Source organism: Sus scrofa, chromosome 13, assembly GCF_000003025.6.
Source record: "Sus scrofa isolate TJ Tabasco breed Duroc chromosome 13, Sscrofa11.1, whole genome shotgun sequence".
Lineage (NCBI taxonomy): Eukaryota > Metazoa > Chordata > Mammalia > Artiodactyla > Suidae > Sus > Sus scrofa.
In genome coordinates this window covers 153,694,966-153,713,644 of record NC_010455.5, presented here as the reverse complement: position 1 = coordinate 153,713,644, position 18,679 = coordinate 153,694,966, and the positions used below count along the sequence as shown (strand labels likewise).

Below are 18,679 nucleotides of genomic sequence, written 5' to 3'. Positions count from 1 at the left end.
ATGTTTTATCTCATGACCCACGTGTTTACTTTATAAATAAGCTCACAAGTGAGGTTTGAGTAGTTTACTAGGTGGGAGAGGGTAGATGTAAGAGTGTCTGCAGTGAAGGGAGATTGGGCCCTGCCCTGTTGGGTAACAAAGAGAAGACGATCTCTGATGAAGATGCTATTGCAGGAGTGATATTTAGCCAGAGTTTTCAGCTTGGGGGCTGGGCAGACTGAACTTGCCAGGCAGGAAGCTTTTTCCAAGGAAACAAAATGGATCTACCCAGCTCACAGCATCTTCCCAGACAAGGACCCTCTAGTGATGGCCACCTGACGTTGGAAACCACTGAAGTCCATTTATTTGAAGAAATGATTTTTGTTTTCTTTTTAGTAACTCATTAATGGAATGCTTTGAAACTGACAGGCTGCCAGGAAAATAATGTATGATATTTTTCACTAATCACGTTTTGATTATTGATACCCTCCTTCCTTGTCTGGTCACCAATATTTGGATTTGATCTAGACTATCCACTGTCTTCCAGCCCTGGCCAGGTCAACCTCAGAGCAAGTGAGTACAATATCTACTCTTTTGTACTATTCCTCCTCATGCTTACGTTTCTGATTCTTCAGGACTGGGATGGGGAGGAAGAGGTAAAGAATGGGAGCAAAACTTTTTTTGTTTCACAAGTGCTATTGTGCATTTTTTATTTTTTATTTTATCTGTGTGGTAAAGAAGTCACTAAAGGTAAATTCTGTCATTGAGTTAATGTATGAGTTCTTCAAGAGGTCATTCTCTGGGTTATTGCCTTTTTTAATGGAAGTATAGTTGACAATATTATCAGTAGGCACTTAAGTTGCTTCCATACCTTGGTATTGTGAATAACACTACAGTGAACATAGGGAGATGCATATATCTTTTTGAATTTGTGTTTTTGTTTTCTTTGGAAAAAGACCTAAAAGTGGAATTTCTGGATTTTGTGGTAGTTCTATTTTTAATTTTTGAGGAGCCTTCATACTGTTTTCCGTAGTGGCTGTGCCAATTCACAGTCTCACCAGCAGTGCATGAGGATTCCCTTTTTCCCACATCCTCAGCAATACTTGTCTCTTACACGGGATGTGAGGTGATATCTCATTATGGTTTTGATTTGCATTTCCGTGATGAGTAGTGATGTTGAACATCTTTTCCTGTACCTGTTGGCCATTTGTATGTCTTTGGAAAAATGTCTATTCGGGTCCTCTGCCTACTTTTAATCAGGTTTTAAAAACTTTTAATTTGTTTTTGTTTTCAGATATTGAGCCATATAAACTATTTTTATATTTTGGTTATTACCTCTTATGGGATATGAGGTCATTTGCAACTGTCTTTTCCTATTCAGTAGATTTAATTTTGTTGATATTTTTGGTTTGCTGTGAAAAAGTTTTTTAGTTTGACTTGGTCCTATTTATTTCTTCTGCTTTTGTTGCCCTTTCCTGTTGTGTACTCTTGCCTCCTTTGTCATAGATTAATTGCCCATATAAGTGTGTGGGTTTAATTCTGGGCACCTGTTATGTTCTGTTGATCTGTCCATCTGTTTTGATGCCATACTGCTTTGATTAATATAGCTTTGTATTACAGCTTGATATATGAGAGTGTGATACCTTCAGCTTTGTTCTTCATTATGAAGATTGCTTTGGCTATTTGGGGTCTTTTGCAGTTCTACTAAAATTTTAGGATTATTTGTTGTTGTTCTACTTAAAAATGCTTTGGGTATTTTGATATGAATTGCATTGAATCTGTATATTGCTTTGGGTAAATAGTTTAATATAGTAATTCTTCTATGACTATTTTTAAAAAATTATTCATGAGCTTGGTATATCTTTTCATTTATTTATGTTGCCTTCAGTTTCATTAAGTCTTATAGTTTTTAGGGTATATGTCATTCACATCTTCAGTTAAACTTATTTCATTTCTAGGTATTTTATTCTTTTTGATGCAGCATAAATGGAATTTTCCCTGTGACTTCTCTCTTTGGTGGTTTTAAAATGCAAAGGATTTAAATATTTTACTTTTGTATACTGCAGTGTTGCAATGTGGTAATTAGTTTGTAATGTATAAAAATATCAAATCACTATGCCAAACAGTTTTTTGGTGGAGTCATTAGAGTTTTCTATATGTAGTATCATGTCATGTGCCACTAGTAGCTGTTTTACTGCTTCCCTTCCAATATGAATGCCTTTTATTTCTTTTTCTTATTTTATTTCTATGGCCAGAACTTCCAATACCATGTAGAATGAAAGAAGTGGGAATGGGCAACTCTGTTTTATTCCTGATCTTAGAGAAAAAGCTTTCAGTTTTTCACAATTGATTATAATGTTAGCTATGAGTTTGTCATTTCATTTTGTTAATGATGTATCACATTGATTGATTTGTGAATATTGAATAATCTTTGGATCCTGGAATAAATCCCACTTGATCATGGTGTATGATCTTTCTAAAGTATTGATGAATTCAATTTGCTAATATTTTGTTGAGAATTTTTGCATTTATATTCATCAGAGATATTGGCCTGTGAATTTTAATTTTTTAAAATATTATCTTTGGTTTGGGTGTCAGGGTAATGCTGGCATTTTAGAATGAGTTTAGAATTATTCCATCCTCTGCAATTTGTGGGAACAGTTTGATAAAGATAGATATTAACTTCTCTTGAAATATTTGGTAGAATTCCTCTGTGAATCTGTCTGGACCTGGACTTTTTTTGTTTTTTTTTTTTTTTTTTTTTTTTTTTTTTTGTGGATATTTTTTTGTTGTCCGAGGCAGAAATTTTTTGATTACTGATACAGTTTCATTACTAGTAGTTGGTCTGGTAAGATTTTCTATTTTTTCTTGATTCAGTCTTAGAAGATTGTATGTTTCTAGGAATGTATCCATTTTTTCCTAGGTTGTGCAATTTGTTGGCATATCATTGTTTGTAGTAGTATCTTATGATTATAAAATTGTTTTTTGAAAAACACTGCTTTGTATTGCATGGGTCCACTTGTATGTGGATTTTATTTTTCAATAGTGAATATTACAGTACTATATGACTCACAGTTGGTTGAATTCATAGATGTGGAACCACAGATACAGAGGAACCATGTATACGGAGGGCTGTGTATAAATTGTACACAGGTTTTTAGGTTTTTTTTTTTTTTTTTTTTTTTTTTTTGTCTTTTTTGTCTTTTCCAGGGCCATGCCCATGGCCATGGAGGTTCCCAGGCTAGGGGTTTAATCGGAGCTGTAGGCATCGGCCTACGCCAGAGCCACAGCAACACCAGATCCAAACCACGTCTGTGACTTACACCACAGCTCACGGCAACACCAGATCCTCAACCCACTGAACAAGGCCAGGGATTGAACCTGCAACCTCATGGTTCCTTGTCGGGTTCGTTAACCACTGAATCATGAAGGGAACTCCCAGAGTTTATTTATTTATTTATTTTTTATTTATTTTTTTAGGGCTGCACCCATGACATATGAAAGTTTCCAGGCTAGGGGTTGAATCAGAGCTGTAGCCACCAGCCTACACCACAGCCACAGCAAAGCCAGATCCAAGCCACGTCTGTGACTTACACCACAGCTCAACTCACAGCAATGCTGGATCCTTAACCCACTGAGTGAGGCCAGGGATCAAACCCACAACCTCATGGTTTCTAGCCAGATTTGTTTCTGCTGCTCCATGATGGGAACTCCTGTAAACAGATTTTTGACTGTGTGGAGGGTCAGCACCCTAACATCTGCATTATTGAAGGGTTAATTAGATTTCTATATCAATTGTAACTTCTCTTTAATTTCTAATTTTCTTTATTTAAGCTCTCTTTATATTTGATGAATCTGTCTAAATGTCAATTTTGTTTATCTTTTAAAAGAACTAGCTCTTTTATTGATATTTTTAAATTAGTGTATGTTATTTATTTCCACTCTGATCTTTATTATTTCCTGTTTTCTATGAACTCTGGGGATTGCTTTCTTCTTCTAATTTCTTAAGGTATAAAGTTAGGTTGTTTGAGATTTTCCTTATATCTTGAGGTAGTTCTGCATTGCTATGAAATTCCCTATTAGAACTGCTTTTGCTTCATTCCACAGATTTTAGAAAGTTGTGTTTCTGTTTTCATATATCTTAAGGTATTTTTTCTTTTCCATTATGATTTATTACAGGATATTGAATATAGTTCTCTGTGCTATACAGTAGGACTTTGCTGTTTATCTATTTTATGTAGAGTAGTTTGATCTAAATAATCCCAAATTCCTAATTTATCCCTCCCATACCTTTTCCCTTTGGTAACCATAAGTTTGTTTATATGTCTGTGAGTCTGTTTTATAAATAAGTTCAGTCTCATTTTTTAGATACCACATATAAGTGGTATATAATATTTGTTTTTCTCTTTCTGACTTACTTCACTTGGTATGATAATTTCTAGGTCCATTCAAGTTGCTGCAGATGGCATTATTTCATTCATTTTTATGGCTGAGTAATATTTCATTGTAAACAGACACACACACACCCCACACATATTCTTTTTATTCCTCTCTAAATGAATGTTCAGGTTGCTTCTATGTCTTGGTGATTAGTGTTGCAGTGAACATTAGAGCACATGTATCTCTTTGAATTATGGTTTTCATTGGATAGATGCCCAGGAGCGGGATTGTGGATCATATGATAGTTCTATATTTAGTTTTTAAGAAATGTCCATACTGTTTTCCATAGTGGTTGTACCAATTTACACCTCCAAAGTGTAGAAATGTTCCCCTTTCTCCACAACGTTTCCAGCATTTGTCGTTTGTAGACTTATTAATGACTGCCATTCTGACTGGTGTAAGGTGGTGTCTTATTGTAGTTTATTTAAATTTTTAAAAAGTTTTATCACAGTATAGTTGATTTACAAGATTGTGATAATTTCTGCTGTAAACAAAGTGATTCAGTCATATATATATACACATATTCATTCTCTTTCAGATTCTTTCCCCACATAGATTATCACAGATACTGGGTAGAGTTCTCTGTGCTACACAGCAGGTTCCCGTTGATGAATCAACCCATATACTTCAGTGTGCGTATGCCAGTCGCAATACCCCAGTCCATTCCTCCCCATCCCCAACCTGTCCCCTTTGCTGTGATTTGAATTTTTCTGATAATTAGTGATGCTGAGCATCTATTAATGTCCCTACTAGCCATATATCTTCTTCTGTATGTCACTTGTTGATTTTTTCTGCCTCCTGTATTCTGATATTGGTTCCTTCTAGTGAATTTTTTTTCTTTTTATGGCTGCACCTATGGAATATGGAAGATCCTGGGCCAGGGGTTGAATTGGAGCTGCAGCTGAGGCCTATACCACAGCCACAGCAACACTGGATCTGAGGCACATCTGCAACCTATACCACAGTTTGTGGCAGTGCTGGATTGTTAACACACTGAAAAGACCAGGGATCAAACCTGCATCCTCATAGATACAATGTTGAGTCCTTAACCCACTGAGCTATGACTGGAACATCCTTGTATTAAATTTTTCATTTCATTTATTGAATCTTTCATCTCTGCTTGTTTATTCTTTAAAATCCTCTTTTTCTTTGTTAAACATTTAATTTATTGATATTTTCCTCTGTTTTTTTTTCTGACATCTTCAATCATCCTTACTCTCATTACTCCAAAGTTTTTTCATGTAGGTTGCTTATCACTGCATTACTTAGCTCTTCGTCTAGCGTTTTGTCTTGTTCCGTCATCTGACTCATATTTCTCTGAAGTTTCACTTTGTGTAGCTTTTTATGTGGTTTCCTTTTTGCAGGCTACAGGGTTGTACCCTCTCTTGCTTCTGGGTCTGCCCCTTTGTGGGTGAAGTTGATACAGGGGCTTGTGGCAAGCTTCTTGAGGAAGGAATTGGTACCTTCCCATTGGTAGTTGGAGCTGAGTCTTGTCCCTCTGGAGGGTGGGACTTTTTCTCTGGGGATGATTAGGGACAGCTGGGTGCCTGGGAGAATTTTAGGCAACTTGTTTGCTGATAGTTGGGGCTGTGTTCCCACCCTATTTGTTGTTTTGCTTGGAGCTTCTCAGCTGTCATGGGTGGGGCTTGGTTTTTCCAAAATGACCAGATCCAGGGGAGCTAATGCCAATGATTATTCCTGGGACTTCTGCCTCCAGTGTCATACCCCACAGTGAGCCTCAGCCACACCCTGCTAGCCCAGGGAACCCTCCAAGACCTGCAGCTAAGTCTGATCCACAGTTTTATGGAGTCCCTGCTTTACCCTGGGACCCAGTGCACATGAAACCCCACATGTACTTTCTAAGATCAAAGTCTCTGATTCCCACGGTCCTGTGGTGCTCCTGCAGTCAAGCCCTGCAGGCCTTTAATGCTAAATGCTCTAGGGGCTCCTCCTCCCAATCAATGCCAGATCCCCTGGCTGGGGAACCTGATGTAGGGTTTGGAACTCACACTCCTGGGAGAGCCTTTGCAATATAGTTATTTTCTCTATGGGTCAACCACCCAGTGGATACAGGATTGCTTATATCATGAAAGTGTTCCTCCCACTATCTTGATGTGGCTTTTTCTTTGACTTTGGGTGTAGGATATCTTTTCTGGTAGTTTTCAGCCTATTTTGTTGATGGTTATCAGCAGTTAGTTGTAATTTTGGTGTTTTCCTGCAAAGGTGAGCTCCAGTCCTTTTACTCTGCCATCTTGTCTGTCTTGTCTTTTGTTGATGTGGTACATCAGATTGATTTGTGTATGCTAAGCCATCCTTGTGACCCTGGGATGAATCCCACTTGATGATGGTTTATAATCTTTGTCATGTATTTTTGGATTCAGTTTGCTAATATTTTGTTGAGAATTTTTGCATCTATCCATCACAGATATTGGCCCTTTAATTTTCTTTTTTGGTAATGTCTTTGTCTGGTTTTGGAATCAGTGTGATGGTGGCTTCATATAATTACTATGGGAGTATTTCCTGATACTCAGTATCTAGTAAGAATTTGTGAAGAATTGGTAGAATTTTTTCTTTGTATATTTGGTAGAGTTCCCCAGTGAAACCATCCAGTCCTGGACTTTTGTTTGCAGGGAGTTTTTTAAATTACATATTCTATTTCACTTCTAGTGATTGGTCTGTTCAGATTACCTATTTGTTCTTGATTCAGTTTGGTGGGCTATATTTATTTTAGAAACTTTTCCATTTCTTCTAAATTGTCCAATGTTTTGGTGCATAATTGTGCTTAGTATTTTTCTTACATTTAAAAAAATTTCTGTAATATTGGTTGTTATTTCTCCCTTTTCACTTAGTTTGATTATTTTGGTCCTCTTTTCTCTTTGGTAAACCTGGCCAGAGCTTTATTGATTATGTCTACATTTTCAAAGAACCAGATTTAGGTTTTATTGATTTTTTTAAACTGTTTTTAAGTCTATTTTATTTATTTCCTATTTTTTTATTGTTTCCTTCCTTCTGCTGATTTTAGGTTTTATTTGTTCTTCTTTTTCTTTATTTGCTTTTTAGGGCCACACTTGTGACATATGGAAGTTCCCTGGTTAGGAGTTGAATTGGAGCTATAGCTGCTGGCCCCACACCACAACTACAGCAACACCAGACCTGAGGTGTGTCTGTCACCTATAGCACAGATAAACAGCAACACTAGATCCTTAACCCACTGAGTGAGGCCAGGGATCTTACCCACATCCTCATGGATTCTAGTCGGGTTCATTACCACTGAAGCACAATGTGAACTTCCTATTCTTCTTTTTCTATAATTCTTTAGGTGGTAGGCTTGGTTGTAAATTTGAGATTTTTCTTTTCTTTTATAAAATGGTTTTTATTTTTTTCATTATAGCTGGTTTACAGTGATCTGTCAATTTTCTACTGTACAGCATGGTGACCCAGTTACACATACATGTATACATTCTTTTTTCTCACACTATCATGCTCCATCATAAGTGACTAGACTGTGCAGGATCTCACTGCTAATCCATTCCAAAGTCAATAGTCTTTTTTTTTTTTTTTTTTTTTTTTTTTTTTTTTTTTTTTTAAGGAAGGCCTGATTATTATGACCTTCCCTCCAAGGACTATTTTTACTGCATCCCATAAATTTTATATGGTTATTTTTTTTAGGGTATTTCTTCATTTTTTTTTATTTCTCCAGTGACCATTAGTAAACCATTAGTAAATGGTTTGCTAATACCATTTATTTAATCTCCATGTATTTTTGTCTTTTCCAGTTTTCTTCTTGTAACTGATTTCTAGTTTCATACCATTGTCATCTCAAAAGATGCTTGATGTGTTTTGTCTTCTTAAATTTATTATGACATGTTTTGGAATTCCCTTCTGTTGTAGCAGATTAAGGATCTGGTGTTGTCACTGCTGTGGCTTGGGTCATTGCCCTGGCCCAGGTTTGATTTCTGACCCAGGAACTTCTACATGCTGTGGGTGTGGCCAAAAAGAAAACTTGTTTTTTGACTAGCATGTGATCTATCATGAAGAATGTTCCATGTATATTACATATATAATTCCATGTATATATGTAAAGAATATATTCTTCAGTTTTTAGTGAGATTCCATATATATTACATATATATGGACACAAATATATAAACATAAAATATTTATTTTATGTGGTCTATCATTTAAGGTTAGTGTTTCCTTATTGATAAACTGGATGACCTATCAATTGCTGTATGTAACATTCCCTACTGTTATTACATTACTGTCCATTTCTCCCTTTATGCCTATTAACATTTGTTTTATATACTTAGATTCGCCTATATTGGGTGCATAAATGTTTCCAAATGTTACATCCTTTTCTTGAATTGACCCCTTTATCACTATGTAATACTCTTCCTTGTCTTTTATTACAGTCTTTGTTTTGAAATCTATTGTCTAATGTAACTAGTGCTACCTCAGCTTTTTGTTTTACTTTGAATATCTTTTTCCATTTTTCCACTTTCAGTCTCTGTGTGTTCCTAAGTGAATCTTAAGTAAGATAAGTCTCATGTAGGTAGCATATAGATGGGTCTTATTTCTTTGTCCATTCAGCAAACCTGTGTATTTTGATTAGCGCATTTAGTTCATTGATATTTAAAGCGATTATCAATAGGTGTGTCCTTATTGTCATTTTGTTAAATGTTTTCTGGTTGCTTTTGTAATTCTTCCTTGTCCTTTTTTCTTCCTTTAGTCTCTTCCTTTGTGGTTTAATGACTCTTTAGTGTTATATTTGGATTCCTTTGTTTTGTATCTGTGGTAGGTTTTTTGTTTGCAGTTACCATGAGGTTCATATCTATCTATACGTCTATTTGTTTTGAGCTCATAATCACTTAAGTTTGAACACATTTTAAAAGCTTTAGTTTTTTTATTACTGCTCCCTCATATATTTTTGACATCATATTTTAATTTTGTATATCTCTTAACTACTTATTATACTGATAGTTGATTTTTTGACTTTGTCTTTTAAACTTCATACTAGCTGTTCAAGTGGTTGATCCATTGCCCTTACTATGTATTTGACTGTATCAGTGATATATATTTATCTTTTATATATTTTCTTATTTCTAGTTATATCTGGTCTTCTTTCACTTAAGATCTTTTAACATTTCTTGTGAGGCTGATTTAGTTGTGATGGACACTTAGTTTTTATTTGCCTGAGGAATTCTGCCTTTCCTTCAATTCTAAGTGATAACCTTGCCAGGTAGAGAATTCTTGGTTGTAGTTTTGCCTTTTTTTTTTTTTTTTTCTTCTCTGTAGCAATTGAAATATATCATGGCACTCATGATCTGCAAAGTTTCTGCTGAAAAATTAGCCTTATGGAGGTTCACTTGTATATGACTCATTCTTTTTCTCTTGATGCCTTTAAACTTTTCCCTTTTCACTGGGTTATTATTGGACAGAAAAGATGTTCAATGGCAGGGCTCCCTTATGCCTGGTCTAGTGACATACAACCCAAAGTTGTTTGCTCCTTGAGTTAACTGTGCCTGATAGGAAACCTTCTTTTTCTGTCAAGATGGCTTGAGGTCAGCTGCCTCAACAGGGGTCTGCTTATCTCATAAGAATGTGTATCCTTGTCCTCCCATTGGTGGAGCCACTTGAACCAATTCTGATCCCTCTTGAACATTTTGTTTTCACTTTACTCAAAGACTCACAGATGGATGATAAGTAAGTACATGGTGTAAGTAGACTTTCGCTAGAATAAAATTAGTTTCTTAATCTCTGTAATTGACTCTCTTTTTGGAGATACCATTACTTGGATTTAGAGAGGTGAATTCAGTCCATAACATTCTTACCAATTACTCACTTCTCCCAGATCAACCCTTGAATCCAAATCATCTGCTTATATATTCTGGGGACTGTGGATCAGAGTTCTGCTACAAGCCTCTTAATGAGCCCTGTAGAAGTTTGCTAGGTGGGCTTTTAGAATATAGAAGCACTTAGTTAGTATCTGTCATTTTCAGCTTTGGAGCCTTAGCCTCATCCTAGGGAAAGTCTTCTTCAACCTTTGGTTACATTTAGTATGGCAAGATTAAAGGAACCCACTAATTATGCCAGTTTTCTCTATATCCCAAGGACAAAATTATTTTTTGTTTCTGAACTAGATTTGAAACTTAAAAAAAGAAAAAGTCTTCTTTACCTATTAATAACATAGCTTCTATGCATTTGGTCTAGGTGGTGTTCAGTGGGGAAGAAAGCAGCTCTAGAAGGTCTGAGACTAACTTTGGTGGTCCAGTCACCTCACCATCTCTAATCTCTACCTTTATTGCATTGGTTTTGAGTAGCAAGTACAGGAAGAGTGCATGGTGGTAGTAAAATTGTTAAAAACCCAACTCTGCAATTTGTCAGCAGTTTGTGTAGCTCATTACCCTTTAAAATTTTAAACTTCCTCTGTTGAGGCAGAATGACCTTGTTCTACTGTTGTCTGCCTTTTGCTGTGTGAGTCAGTAAGATAAATCCAACATGCTTCTCTTTGCCATTTACTCTGGAAATACTGGGATATGAAATGTGACTTGAGCCCCCTAAATAGGGTACGTGGTAATGAGAGCTGCCATTTATTGAGCATTCAGTGGTACCAGACATGTCCTAAGTTACTTATCTGTATTCACTCATTGAGCCCACTATCAGTCTTTTCCTGTAGGTTTGTTATTCTCATTTTACAGGTGAGGCAACTGATTGATGCACAGAGTGGTCAGGACGTGGCCATGGTCATTACATTGCCATGAGAATACATGAGTAGTCATCTCTTGAACAGACATGTCTATCATAACCTCTTAGGAAGAATTAAGTATTTTCTTAGCCTCTTATGTTTCAAAAAAAAAGAATAAACTTAAAAAAATTTAAGTCTCCTTTTACTTTGTGAGTTAGATTTTCCGTTATTAAAATTTTTTTGCTCACCATCCAACCAGTGAACAAAAACTAACGCATCTGCTGTAATCACATTACTGAGTAGGCGTATCTATCTGCTGGGCCATAGGTGAAGAAAGCTGATCAAAGAGATGGCATTCCATGCAGGTAGCTAGTGCCAGAGTAAAACCAGAATTCAGGAACGTTTCCACTATTGGTTACTTAAGGGTGCATTTTTATTTATTTGAAACATTTTGTTGCTTATTATGTACTATGCTCTATGTTTACTATGTACTAGTTACTATGAAACTAGGACCTTAGGACACAGACATGTCTTAGACCTGCTTCCTCTTCTAAATTCAGTCTAGGTGGGGCTGTCTGTGGAATGAAATAATTGCAAAAACCACATTATTGTAAGCATTAGAATATTGGTACTGAGATGCAGAAGATGGCATGCTCAACTCAATTTGTGGGATAAGATAGGAAATGCTTGAGCTGGATTTTAAAGAATGAGTTGTCCAGGCTGGAAAAAGGGAAATGAACGTTCAGTAGACATGGAGCACATTTGGGCATTTTGCCTGTTCAGCAGAAATGAAGAGGGTCTCGGGTGGGAGATGAGCAGAAAGGGGAACACAGACAAGGAATCCTGCCATAGAAAGCCATCAGGGGTTTTTACATTGAGGTGTAATATCTGGATTTGAATTTCAGAAACTTCATTCTGTTTTGCACTGGAGCCACAGAGGTCGGTAACAGACCATTTAAGATTCTAGGGGAGGCATCATTCAGACCCAAAAGGTGATGGCAGTGGGAATAAAAAAGCAAAAATAAGGTAATTTAAGAATACTGCCCAATTTCCCTTGAAAATCAGATAAAAGAACATGAGGGAAGGTATGCAAATTAAAATTTCCTTAGCTTATTGCCTGCTTGTCATTTGATGCAGCAATTCCTGTTAAGACATACCTTCATTCCTCTGGGCATTTTCATGAGTATTGTCATCTCTGATAAGTGATTCAGCAAGTTATTCCTAATCCTGTGGTTCCTAGGATCTGAGAATGGTTTCTTCACTTTCAGGTACCAACATACCCTCCATAGTCTCTTTTGTGTTCCACTGGCCCTACTACTTCTTGTCTGTACCTAAAAGTGTTTTATCATGTATGCTGTTGCTATTCAAAAAGCTTTACCTCTGGAGTTCTTTCTTAACAACAAAAACTGTCCTCTTCTTTTAGACTGAAAAAATGCTACTCAGCCTTATCATTTGTCTAACTTTCCAGAAGGAACTATGACACCCTATGTACTTACGATCACAGTCCTAGAAAAGTCATGATGGTGTTAAAGGGATTAAATGTCTCAAATGTGTTACAGGCCCATTATAGGTCTTCAGCATATAATTCTAGGAAAATGTGATAACTCATGTATAGCATTTACTATATTGGAATTACATGCTTATGTGTATCTCTCATTTAATCGTATGTGCCTTGAAGATACAATTATTAATATGCATGGGCTTCTGCATGCACTAATGACTTTCACAATATTCTGCTATGGTTCCTGATATAAAAAGTTATTAACATGGTTTTAATCTCCACTGTTCTCTGATATGTACTGGACAATGACAAATGATTAGAAAAACCAAGAATTTAGAGAATAGATGTTACTGTTGATTAAGAATTATTAATTATAGGATTTCCCATTGTGGCTCAGTGGTAACAAACCCAACTAGTATCCATGAGCACGTGGGTTAGATCCATGGCCTTGTTCAGTGGGTTAAGGATCCGGCTTTGCAGTGAGCTGTGGTGTTGGTTGCAGACATGGCTTGGATGCCGTGTTGCTGTGGCTATGGTGAGGCTGGCAGCTGCAGCTCTGATTTGACCCCCTAACCTGGGAATTTCCATATGCCACAGTTGGGCCCTGAAAAACAAAATAAAATGAAATAAACTCACACCTCATTCAGTCTTCATTAAAAAAACAAGTAAAAGAATTATCAATTATATTCTATGTCATCAGAAGATCTTCAGCCTTTCCCAGATATGATGTTTCTTACTCAGAACCTTGATATGACTTTGACTTTAAGTTCAAAGACGTGGGAGTAGCTTATCTGTGTGAAATATCTTTGAATGATATGTTGGTATTTAATAACTGAATCATTTGTGATGGGTACTTTGTACTACTTTGACAGCTCTTAAATCAAATGTCTTTTGTTAACACAAAGAAAAAAATACAACATAGAATGCTCTGGAAGAAATGTTTGCATTCATTTGAAAAATAAAATGCCAACTCTGTTTTTGTTAACATTCATTTTATAAAATACTTTAAGAGAACAGATAAAGTACTGGAGCTTACAAAACAACCAGAATTGAAAAGAGATGGATAAAACATAAATTAATTGAACACATAAGTATTTTGCCACATTAGACAAATTTTAAAAAGGCATTAAAAAAATAAAATAGAAATTGGGAAGAAAACCCTTCACTCAATTGCTGTCATTTTCTGGAAACCTTTCCTAGCACTAAAATCCCAGGTCAACAGGCAGTACCTGTATTGTTGAAAATATACTGTAATTTGCTTCCAAATCTGTCAGCATAAGAGAAAAAATTAAAATTTTAACCAGATTAGATAATTCAGTGCAAAATTAAAGCTTCAAGTTGAAGATCCAAGAGGAAAAATAATATCCAGGAAATATCATAGGATGTCCTTCTGGAACTAAAAAAACATTCACATTATGAAGAAATCTTTGCAAGTGTTCTTGTGTATGAAATATGAGTTAACAAATGGGCCCTTTGAAGTTGCAACTAGAGCTCTATTATTATTTGTGCTATGGGCAAGGGGATATGGATAGGGAGGAGCTCAAGGTCATCTTTATGGAAGGAAGTTCAAGTTAACCATAAGCACTGCTGATTCAATTCTAGAAAATTAGTCCAGGATATTACACATATCAAGGGGGAAAAAGAGATTATGGAGATTAATTTACTGGACTATTTTTGAAGATAAGTACTTCTAGAATATGTTGGGAGGCAGGGGAGAGCAGGTTAATATTGGCCACAATCTGTTTTAATTATCTGAATTATACTGGCTGTAAAAATAATCATATTACCAAGTGTTGAGAAATGGGAGGAATGTCAAACTTTCTGGACCACAGTGAAACCAATTCTGGAACATTTCCAACTACTAATGGCTAATCACCTTTATAATTGAAAATGTATTTTGGTTTAATTATTTCCTCAAAAAATTTTTTTAGTGTGGTATGCCACAGGTAATGGGTAGCAATAGGTTTTTTATGGCAGTGTTTGATAGAAAGTTTCCCTCTTTCCATTCCATACAAGCTCTTGACTTGTTCTTTTTAATTATAAAACTAATGGTTGGTGTTAAGTAAGTACTAGCTACAGAGAGATTTTGGTGAAGGCTAGTAAATTTTCTTTGCAAAATAATTTTTTTTTTAAAATTCAGGTCTAAATTGAGTCTTTTTCTACTTCTCACTGGACATTTTCACACATTTTTTGAAACTGAGAATACACTATACCTAACATTCGTATTTTACATCATTCTCTAATCTATTAAGAATGTTGTAACAATGTTATCACAATGAAGTGGCAACTTTTGGCTCTTTGTACCAGCAAGATCAGCAAGTCATAAAAAAGCCAAAAAAAGACAGTGCTATTCCAGTGCAACTTAAGAAACTAGTAACACAAATGAGAAACATCATGATGACATATCATGGAGTTCATAAAGCAATGGAGAATTGGCCAATGCAATTTTTAAGAATGTGAAAAACTGCCCTCATATACCTACTCAAGGGAAGAACATATAAGGCAAATTAAAAATTCTCTTCCAGGGACATTAACCAGCTCAGAATCGCCTGCAGAAATTAAAACATGAACACAAACTGTCCAAGGCCTGTGACTCCTCAAGCACCTCATGTCATGAGAGCCAAGATGTTAAGGGCAGTGGTCAGCTCAAAATGGGGAGCATTCCTTCCCTCCTCAGGTCAATGTAGTAACCGTGAGTCTTGAACATTAATTTCCTTTGGATCTGCCACATCTTTGGTCATGTCCTTTCAAACAAATCTTGATCCTGAAGATAGGCTCACTGTCAGATGCATCTTTTTATATCACACTGTATGAAGTTAAAAGAGTGACAGAAATGTGCACAAACCCGCAATTATTGTGTTTAGAAAGCTTTTTGTGGGTTCCAGCATTTTACACAGACCTAGTTTTGTCTCATTTCCTCACTAACTTATTAAAAAAGAAAGCCAACTGCCTGAAAATTCTGAAGCGTTGGTGGAAACCTTATAGGTTTTGTCTATCAGAGAGACTTTCACCATCAAAAGTGCAGATAAAGGACAAGAGAATATCATAATGGAGTCAGCTCATGATGGTTTGTGCTTTAAAAACAGTGCCTAACAGTGTGGAGCACATCATAGATACTCAATAAATATTTGTATTAATAAAAGTAATAACACGGTTTCTGAAGAACCAACCCCTATTTTGCAAAAAAAGGCAAAACTATATAAATTTCTTTCACCTTACTGGATGGAGCATCATGGAGCAATTAATGAGAGAATCTAACAGTTAAATACTAACTCTAATTGATGCCAGAGAGAAAATTAGAATTTTGCAAAAAAAAAAAAAAAAAAAAAAAACCAAAAAACATTGCCACAGTAGCATTAGCACTTAACAGTGCATCAAGGATTTGTTTTCCTCTGCAATATGAACTGGTTCCTAAACTTCTTAGGTACCAGAGGGTAACCACTCAAATAGGAAATGAACTCTATTCCACTTTGGGCAAAGTATGGTCATAATTTGATGTGAAAAGTATTAATACATTTTTGGGAGACAGCCCTCCTATTCAGCATGCCTCAAAGTAATGCAGGCATAAGTATCAGGGGACCTCATTATATAACTTCAATATGGCATTGTCATGTGCAAATGTATTTCTCCCACTTCGGCAGTAGTTGTTTCTAATGTTTTAGGTTCTTACAGAGTCGTTACACCCCTGGGATGACAAAGGTGAGAGTATGGAAGATTGAAGATCACGAAACTGACACTAAAAGGGAAGCTCTTCTATGTTATATATGAAAATCCCTTATAAAAGGCAGTTTAATTGACAAAAAATGCTTTATACATTCAGATTTTCCCCATCTCTCAACAGGGTGGTTTCCAAAGAAGACTCAGTAGTGAAGGCCACACACTTTTTTTTTTTTTTTGCATTAATTTGATACGTTGAAAATCAGAACTTTTAAAGCATCTTATAAATGGGAGAGATGGAACTGGACCTGGGTTGGCGGGTGGGATGGGACAGATCACAATGAACAGGTGACGCAGCTGTGGACGTGGACAGCAATGGAGTGGGTAGGAGATGTTACAGCAGACTTGACCACTGTACAAAGGGTCCATCAAGAACACAGTACAGTTATCAAAAAAATCCCCAAAGAAAACTAAAAAAACAAACTCTAACTTCGTCAACTTGTAAACAAGGAAAAGCATTTCACAGATTCAAAGTTCATGGGAAGTAAACGTCTTTAAATTATTTTTGTCAGTTCAACCCTGATTGAAAAGTATGGCTAGCAAAAACGAGGATGCCGCACCCACTGGCATCCTTGGCAAGAAGCCGTCTTCTGAGAAGCAGCACTTCTGAGCCTATCTCGTCTCAAGATGCCATGTGAGGAAGAGACACCTTCTCCCCTTGAATTCCGTCTCACGCTTCTCCTTTCCACATGCCTGGAATATTCAGTGATTGCTCTGCATTCTGGCATTAGCAGTCCTGGCTGCTATAGATTTAGACGTGGGGAGACTGGAGGGGGGAAGGCAAATTCTCGGAGGATGCTTCGGGCCACTTCGACATTATTCTGGGCTATCTCTAAGGCTCGCTTTACTTCTTCAAAGGCATAACCCTCTCCCATGAGTTTTGCAATTTTTGCATCAACATTTTCCAGTGCTGCCTCGGGTTTTCTGTGGTGAATTTCCGGTGCAGTCCTGCGGGGTCGTGGTTTAGGAGGTCTGGCTGGTGCTTGTGAACCATCTGTAGATTTTTAAAGACAGAGATCTTTTAAATTATGTGATAAAAATAAAGACTTTATAATATTAGTATGATCTCATTATCTTATGTGAAAACACAACTTTTCATTGTTTCCACACAACCTTTTTTTCCCATTTTTATATACTATTGTTGGATAGGTCATGTTGGCCTCACTTTGATGTCAGACAACTAAGGTAGGGTGTGTTGGAAATTTGACGGAGAAATTAACACAGATTTATTCCCACTTCCACATATTTTCTTTACGTTATATGCAATAAAAGATACAAAAGAGAAAAAATAAAAACTATGTAAAAAACAAAAGGTTTCTCTTCAGCAGTTCAGCTCACCCTTCTCTACTATCGTGGTGGTAATTTCTTGGGAAGTTTCAACTAGAGGAAATTGTTTTAATAAGCTTGTAGATGTTCCTTGCAGAACATCCCCACCAGGTTCTGCAGCCCACCCTTGTCATAGCAGAACTGAGAAATATGCTTTGTAGCATCTCTGATTTTGCAAGTTAATAATGCTGTAAAATGATGCCTTACTGATGCTAGGGAGAAAAAAATGAAGTAGTAAATGCTTCAAGTCTGCTGTTAGTCAGTAGGTTGAACAGAAATAAACTGAGTGCTTTGCAATACTTCATCTAGATTTCAGTGTAGGAAGCTTAGCTTGAGAAAAAGCAAAACCAGCAAAAAAAAACGTTATTAGAGAACTTGGTTAGCGATCTGTCAAAGTTAAAGCAAATGACATTGGTGTCCATGAATGGAAAGTTATTTTATTAAGAGGAAAGAAAATATATTACAGGCCAACACTCCATATAGATCACCAGGGCATGGACTAGTAGCTTGAGGGAACACTTATCATGGATTTCCATAATCTACATCCTGTACTTAACATTGAAAGCTTATATTTTTTTAAAAAAGAGTGTCAAATTTATACCATGAAACATTTAGGGGTTTAAGACAAGGTAGATATCAACACTTAATGTCTTTCTTCTTAGACCATTGACAAGGGCCAAATTCAAGGACACAGTTTAAATCAATGATGAAGTGAGGCTAGAAGCCAAATGCCTTGTCACTCTAGTCTCCGCCCTGTCCTTCCTGGTCTCTGCTGCCTTGCCCACTTTCCTAATGGCGTCAGGAAATATGTAAGCTGATATTTTCAATAATAATCAAATGTAAATCATAATTATCTGATATATCATTTCATATTTTTCTCATAACATTTTTCTCTGAGAAGATAACTTGTGAAAAACATCATGCTATCTGCAATTCTAGCAATATCGATATAGCACACAGAATAAAAAGCCTTTGGGATGAAAATATTGAGTTGAATGATAGTCTTATTTTGTTTGTTCATTTCTTGTAGA

General features: G+C 36.2%; 1 protein-coding gene and 1 long non-coding RNA gene across 12 annotated transcripts in view; one reads left to right on the top strand and one right to left on the bottom strand.

Moving 5' to 3' along the window:
• Positions 1–18,679, top strand: part of LOC110256435 — a 92,301-nt gene that overhangs the window by 66,808 nt on the left and 6,814 nt on the right. The gene's annotated exons all lie outside the window — the stretch shown is intronic.
• The window catches only part of CBLB (Cbl proto-oncogene B), a 219,591-nt gene continuing 214,441 nt past the window's right edge, over positions 13,530–18,679 (bottom strand). For 6 of the 10 annotated variants that reach the window (XM_021070494.1, XM_021070495.1, XM_021070489.1 and 3 more), the window contains exon 19: positions 13,556–17,316. In XM_021070494.1, coding sequence (XP_020926153.1) covers positions 17,066–17,316 — 251 coding nt within the window. In that variant the 3' untranslated portion in view covers positions 13,556–17,065. Of the gene's footprint in view, positions 17,317–18,679 lie in introns of all 10 variants that reach the window. The other 4 variants (XM_021070490.1, XM_021070492.1, XM_021070496.1 and 1 more) reach the window with 2 other exon arrangements.